This window comes from Drosophila subobscura, chromosome A, assembly GCF_008121235.1.
Source record: "Drosophila subobscura isolate 14011-0131.10 chromosome A, UCBerk_Dsub_1.0, whole genome shotgun sequence".
NCBI lineage: Eukaryota > Metazoa > Arthropoda > Insecta > Diptera > Drosophilidae > Drosophila > Drosophila subobscura.
Window position 1 is genome coordinate 17,188,983 of NC_048530.1, and position 6,680 is coordinate 17,195,662.

The window sequence follows — 6,680 nt, forward strand, 5'->3', positions numbered from 1 at the left end:
GGTGATCAAATAAACAAAATGACAAATTTTGACATTTCAAACAAGGAAGCACGTCAGTGCTATCAAAAATTAATTGTTTCACACTAAGGTGGAGTGTTGCCAGCTTTTGTGAAATTTTTTGTTCATACCATACGATATATTGTTCGCATATCGATATGCAATGATTCACGGTTACTATCACTAATTAGCAGAAAAAATTTCTTGTATTTACCTTTATTCGATTGGGTCAACTGGCTGAGTGTAGTCGCGGGGGCCAAAGTTGTTTTCTTAAGTTATTTTCTTTAGCATAATCAGCACATCATCAGCCACCATGTCCATGAGGCAAGGGGAAGGAGAGGCGGATGTAGCCCCGAAGTCTAAGCGACCTTCAGGTGAGTGTCTTGGCTCTGAACACAACACAGACACACCTCTACACCTGGATCACACACACACACACACGCACTCACGACGCACATGCACGCACTCACGATATGCACACACACGCTATAACCAGTTGCTCAAGTGATAAGAGCGTCCACCACCCCCACGACGAAGCGTTGGCGTGAGTAATGGAATGGATAATTCCGGGCACCTGGATTCACTCCCCCACATCGCCATTCTTCCCTTTCCATCCCATGCCAGGGATAGGGATAGGGATATGGATGATGTCATGTTTAACCTTTAACGAAAATTGATATTTGAAAAAACCCTTCTCCCGCCCAATAGATTCGGCCTTCAAGCAGCAACGGCTGCCCGCCTGGCAGCCGGTCCTGACAGCGAGGACGGTATTGCCGACGTTCTTTGTGATTGGAGTGCTCTTTATACCGATTGGCGTGGTGCTGTTGCACCTCTCCAATACCGCCAACGAGCTGGTCATTGACTACACCCGCTGCAAATCATCGGACCCAGGCAACGCTGGCATCACCTGTGCGGACTACCTGCAGGCGAACACGGGCAAGCAGTGCAACTGCAACATCAATTTCAATCTGACCTCCGACTTTAGCGTGAGTAGCAACAAACAGCAAAGCAGACACGGGCGAGCACCGCCTCTGGCTTTTCTTTCTTTATTTGTTTCTTTGTTTCTACAACCCCGCCTCCACTTGACCGACTTTTAGGGCGACGTATACATGTACTATGGTCTGACGAACTACTACCAGAACCATAGGCGCTATGTGAAGTCCCGCGATGACATGCAGCTGCTCGGACAACTGTCGCAGACGCCCAGCACGGATTGTGCCCCCTTTGCCTATAACCCCGAGAATCAGTTGCCCATCGCGCCATGTGGCGCCATAGCAAACTCGTTGTTCAACGGTGTGTGGTCTGGGATTGCCTTGGACGCAGGCTAAACAATTCTCACTGTGACTTTACTTTTTGTTTGTTTCCGACAGACACGCTCAAGCTGACGCAGGGCGGTGTGAATATCAAACTTTTGAACACGGGCATTGCATGGCCGTCCGACAAGCGGGTCAAGTTCCACAATCCCGAGGGCAGTCTCAGCCAAGCTCTCAAGGGCTTCTCCAAGCCCATCTTCTGGCAGCAAGGACTGGACGAGCTGGACCCCGAGAATGCGGAGAATAATGGTTTCCAGAACGAGGACCTAATTGTGTGGATGCGCACTGCGGCGTTGCCCAGCTTCCGCAAGCTCTATCGGCGCCTCGACCAGACGAACAACAATTATGCCAAAGGCCTAATGGCCGGGGAGTATACCCTGAATGTCGAATATCGTATGTGCCGCCACCTTCCCACCTCTCAGCTTAGCTAATCCGAATGATTGCTCTCGTTTTGCTATCTAGGATATCCGGTGGTCTCCTTTGATGGCACCAAGCGCATGATTCTGTCCACCACATCTGTGCTGGGTGGCAAGAATCCATTCCTGGGCATTGCCTATATCGTTGTCGGCGCCATATGCATAACCCTGGGCCTGGGCCTGCTCCTGATCCATATGCGTTGCAGTCGCAGGTAAGGACCACTCCACACCCACACCAGAACCCACTCCACCCAAATCACTCACTCCAAGCCATTACCAAAGCATTACCCCCCAACCTAACCCTGTGCACTCTCACTCATGATACCCACTACTCCTGCTCCATTCGACAGCGTTGACTTAGAGTAGGAGGAGCTCTTGTACATACCCACACCATCCATAACCATTTGAAGCCTCATATCTTGACCATGGGAGTGCGCGATAAGTATTAAGTAATAATCTTTCTCTCGACTTATGATTGACACATAAGTACACACAATGTGTGTGCTGTGCGCTGCTATTTCCCACCAATCGCTGTTGAACTAATCAAAGTACGTAACTTTTTTCCACTCCTCTCAACCTCTGCAGCAGCAACATGGAGATGATCAACGTAAATCCACATACGCAGTACTCCTAGATGCATCGATGACATCATTTCCGGCTGCTTCACTTAGCTTTAGACCAATCTGTATAAGCATAAAGTCATTTCTATTTATCAATTTATACTGCACACGCTGCGTACGCTCTTGTTCTATTTGTTTCTGTTTTTATTTTGCCTTTTTTCTACTATTTTATTCGGTCATCCCATCCATACCATATTGCCCACGTTCACTGTGGTGTGTCCGAGGCTCTGGCTTCTGCTTCGGCTCTGGCCCTTTGTTAATTGTGTTTGTCATCTGTAAAAGCTTTTGTGATGTTTGTTATATCTTCTATCAAACGAGTCCATATTTATTTTAACCCCCTCGCATTGGAAAGTTACTGCCAAGTATTATCTTACCAGCTTGTGCTCCGATCTGATCTGTAATAAAAATGTCAAAAAATAAAAAAGAAAACCCAGCTTGAAGTTCTGAGTAGATGGATGGGATGGAATATGCTGGGCACGTTCCCTTAGCAAATCGAGTCGAGTCGAGTGGTTGCGCTATCCGGCGGTTCAGATAAGCCGCCAAGAGGTAAGGCCTTATCAAGTGAGTTCCCAAATTAAACGAAAACCAACCAGCCCCGAAAACCAATACAATAAAGACTACAGATTATTTCAATTGATTTGTATGTGTATTTTGTTTATATATATATTTCTTTCTTTTAAATTTACTTCTTTTCGGTTCCTTAAAATTCCAGAGGGACATAAACGACATGGTTTTTTCTTCGCATTATTTTAGCATTATTCTTTTAATGGATTTGTATTACAAACTAGTTTTACATATAATGTTCGTGTATGTATGCGTGTGGTATGTGATTCGTACATAAAGTTTTCTATGCAAGTTCTTCTGCAGGAGCAGGCAGTGGGCTGTGTGTGCAAATTGTATGGGTAAAGTATGCTTCTTAATCTTGTGTATTTACTATTCGTATTAAACGGCTAATGATCCTCGAAATGCATCAAAGACGCACGCTCCTATATACTACATACAAATATGTATCTGCAAATGAGTTTACATTTCAAGTCATTCCATGTGGATGTGTGTGTATAAATGTGTTGTTGTGTGAGTTTGTGTAGATATGCGCGCAACATACATGTACATATATATATATATTTTTATAGAAAACATTCATCAGCTGTGATCAATGGAAGGCAACAATTGTCATTGCCCAGTGACTTTGCTTCAATTAAATTTGTGTGCCCTAGTCTCTCTTCCTTTGTGTTAAGGTTAGGTTACATATCAGTTTCTTTTGTATTTTCCCAGTGTCACCAATTGTCGTAAATCTATTTTCCCTAGCTCTTTCATCAGGTGGCACAAAACGTGTACATTTCTGTGTGGTATTCATCGTTTTTTAACAATTAGCCTCCGATCCAGTCTTTGTGTGTTGTGTTAAGGTTAGGTTACATATCCATCAGTATGCACAAATCAGCAAAATCAATGGGGCATATGCATATGCCAATACAATTTGAGTTTCTTTGAATCAACGATCTCCTGAATATCGTTCATTCAGCAGCGAGAAGAAGGCTAGGGAAAATCGAGTCATAGCAGCTGCAAAAACGGAACGATTTTCGTGTATGCTTCAGTTTTGTTTTAGTTTTTAGGTGATTTGTTCAAAATTAATCGTTCCGTTTTTTTGTCAGTGCTATGACGACGACAATTGTAGTTGTTATTAATGCATATTATAAACAATGATTGTGTTCTCTTTGTTAATCGTGTACAAAACTTGTTTGTTCTATATTAAAACCAAAAGTTGTTGGGCCGAAAATGGGGTTTGTGGTAATAATTTCACCGATTTTAGAATTTTGAAAAGAGAACTGAACAGAGGTCAACCTATCCGCAAGATACAAATACACCACACGAGTGCGCGGACGCTGATTGGGAATCTGCGGCATCTGGGTCGACGCCCAAAAGGGTTATGCCAATTGTGTTGCTTATCACAATTATTATTAGAGAACCAATTTCATTGTCCTCTTGCATGTTTTGTCTTCCATATTAAAACCAAAAGTTGTTGGGCCGAAAATGGGGTTTGTGGTAATAATTTCACCGATTTTAGAATTTTGAGAAGAGAAGTGAAAACATTTCAATAAGAGAACGATGTGCGACTCAAGCCAAGTCTAAAGCATTGCATTCTGTGGTTCAAAAGGGGGAAGAGCAATCGAAACCAATACATAAACCTAATCAGCCCATAAAGCCTACACTCGAAATCTGTCTTGGCGTTTGCTATTGTCTGTATTCATTCAACGCACTCAGCATTATTCCTAGCCACAAATGTCCGCTTAAGATGAAAAGGGATCGCTTGAAGAGGTAGTACATAGAACATTTCGAAATGGATCATATTTTAGGTATTCTTTGGCATTGGCATGGGATCTAACGTCGAAATGAAATTTAAAAAAATAAATGTTTCTCGCATTTAAAAAAAGTAAAAAGTAATAAAGAGGGGAAAGGAGAGGCAACTCCAAACAACCTGAATGTAGGCCGCGAACCATGAAGAGCTCTGGCGTCGGCACAGAGTGCAGTGAGGCCGATTTAGAGTCGGAGACAGATATGGGTTTTTTGGAGAAGTTTGCCAAGCTGTCAGATTCGCTGCACGAGATCGAGCTGCAGCATCGCTCGGGCTGCAGTCGCCTCTTCAGGGCTACCAAGATTCAGGAGCACAATGTGCCCGGGCTGAAGCTCTGCCTCGAGTCTGCTACAGACATACACACGCTCGATGACGATGCAGGCGATGCCGTGTGCCTGAAGGGAGTGCTGCGACAGCACAGGATCCAGATCATCAGGTTAACCCAGGAGACGGCACCCGCGCAAGAAGATGCTGAGAAGCGACTGGTTCACTGCAATCAATTGCAGGTGGAAAGAGCAGCGATGCAAAGAGATATTAAGCTACTCACAGAAGCGAATGCTGCCTTGAAGGTAAGCAATGCTAATGAAACTCTTGTCGAAACTAAAACTTAACTTTTTTTTGACTTGCAGAAAGAACTGGGTGATGATGAAGTCTTGACCATGAGCATCGAAGTAAATGAAAAACTGCGAGAATCAATGGTATTTAAACAAACACATAACAATTATCTTAATCCATTTTGATGTGTGTTTTATGTATTTTTAAAACGAAAGAGAGGAGCAGTTCAAGATTCAGCTGAATGTTAAAGAAGAAGAGATTTTCCTCCTAGAGTCGAAGTTAAAATCGAAGGGTGCTGAAGTTGAAGAAATAAAGGAGAGATGTCTAATAATGCTAATGAGGCTCGGGAGTCAGAGGCTCAACTCAAGGAAAAGGTAGAAGCTTCTGTGGTCATCCAGGATTCGCTAAAAAAAAAAAATTTGGCTCTGGATAAAGTAAATATAAAGCTTAAGACATCGGTGGATATTTATCGTCTTAGATTGGTAAGTGACTATGCAGCTTTTATCTTCTTGAAATTAACAAATTGATTTGGGTTTTTTTTTAGGAAAAACCAAACGCCTCTGTGAATTGCAAGGAAGTGCTGCCAGTTGTCCGCCGCACTGTGGAGGAACTAGGTCCCGTGCAGGAACATACCTCCAGCACTTGGACCGTTCCTGAAAAGAGGGCTGTGAGTATTAAGTAAAACCCTCTAAATTGAAATGGGATCTAATGCTAAAAATCCTTTCTTGTGCAGAGACCGGCATGCATACACCAAGAATTGCGTAAAATACAACGCAGATGCCTTCACGGCTTGCGTCGGAGGATCGACTGAGCGAATCATTTTCATTTCTATTAATTATTTTTCTTGTTATTACGCTTATTTATTTATGTATTATTATTAATCACCAAATTGGGGCATTATTGGAGCATTATTATAGCCACAATGAAGAAAACTAGGAGTGGCATGGCCCCAACAGCCTGGCGCTCAAACTTTTGATATGTTAAATATGATAAAATATGTTAAAGCAAAATGTAGAACAGAAATAAAAAACCCAAACTATTGTCCACTTCGTGGACTGTACTTTTGCTTTGAAATGCAAGTTTTAACCAAGAGGGACGTGTGCTCAGCGCACGCACATCCCGTTTGCTCAAATATTGTATCCTAAAGGAGAACGACAGTACATGAAGTGTACACGAAAGGAGTCCCTCGAGCTATGGCAGAGGGGACACAGGACAAATGGTACGATATTCGCCCCTACATAAGTGCAAATATAAACTTACAAAATTAATTCAAATATTTGCAGTGAAAAAACTGTAACATTTGCTGTAGCATATACTCAAAACGATCTTTAGCATGCAACAAATAGAAGCGAAGAGTAACGGTCCGCTGAAGTGAGAATCTTCTAACTATTATCTGTCTTTATATATATATATATATATATATATA

At 42.7% G+C, this 6,680-nt stretch overlaps 2 protein-coding genes across 8 annotated transcripts; both read left to right on the forward strand.

Annotated features, from left to right (window-relative positions):
• The first annotated feature begins 156 nt into the window (after positions 1-156).
• On the forward strand, positions 157-2,477 carry LOC117903544 (cell cycle control protein 50A). Of its 4 annotated transcripts, none has more exons than XR_004649512.1 (7): positions 158-371; positions 706-983; positions 1,095-1,290; positions 1,368-1,703; positions 1,773-1,938; positions 2,077-2,175; positions 2,312-2,477. XR_004649512.1 is itself a non-coding variant. In XM_034815736.1 (6 exons), the coding sequence occupies exons 1-6, from the start codon at positions 311-313 to the stop codon at positions 2,358-2,360; spliced, it is 1,083 nt and encodes a 360-aa protein (XP_034671627.1). In that variant the 5' UTR covers positions 157-310; the 3' UTR covers positions 2,361-2,477. The 4 variants fall into 4 exon arrangements, 2 of the variants coding, with proteins under 2 accessions (XP_034671627.1, XP_034671626.1); XR_004649513.1 differs by having other exon boundaries at positions 2,315-2,477; XM_034815736.1 differs by lacking the exon at positions 2,077-2,175 and having other exon boundaries at positions 157-371; positions 2,315-2,477.
• Positions 2,478-4,176: 1,699 nt separating this feature from the next.
• On the forward strand, positions 4,177-6,539 carry LOC117903555. 4 transcript variants are annotated; one of them, XM_034815759.1, is made up of 4 exons: positions 4,177-5,268; positions 5,329-5,736; positions 5,799-5,921; positions 5,988-6,539. In XM_034815759.1, exons 1-2 carry the CDS (start codon positions 4,843-4,845, stop codon positions 5,437-5,439), a joined length of 537 nt encoding a protein of 178 aa, XP_034671650.1. In that variant the 5' UTR covers positions 4,177-4,842; the 3' UTR covers positions 5,440-5,736; positions 5,799-5,921; positions 5,988-6,539. The 4 variants fall into 4 exon arrangements, with proteins under 4 accessions (XP_034671650.1, XP_034671648.1, XP_034671649.1 ...); XM_034815757.1 differs by having other exon boundaries at positions 5,329-5,688; XM_034815758.1 differs by having other exon boundaries at positions 5,799-6,539.
• The last annotated feature ends 141 nt before the right edge of the window (positions 6,540-6,680 follow it).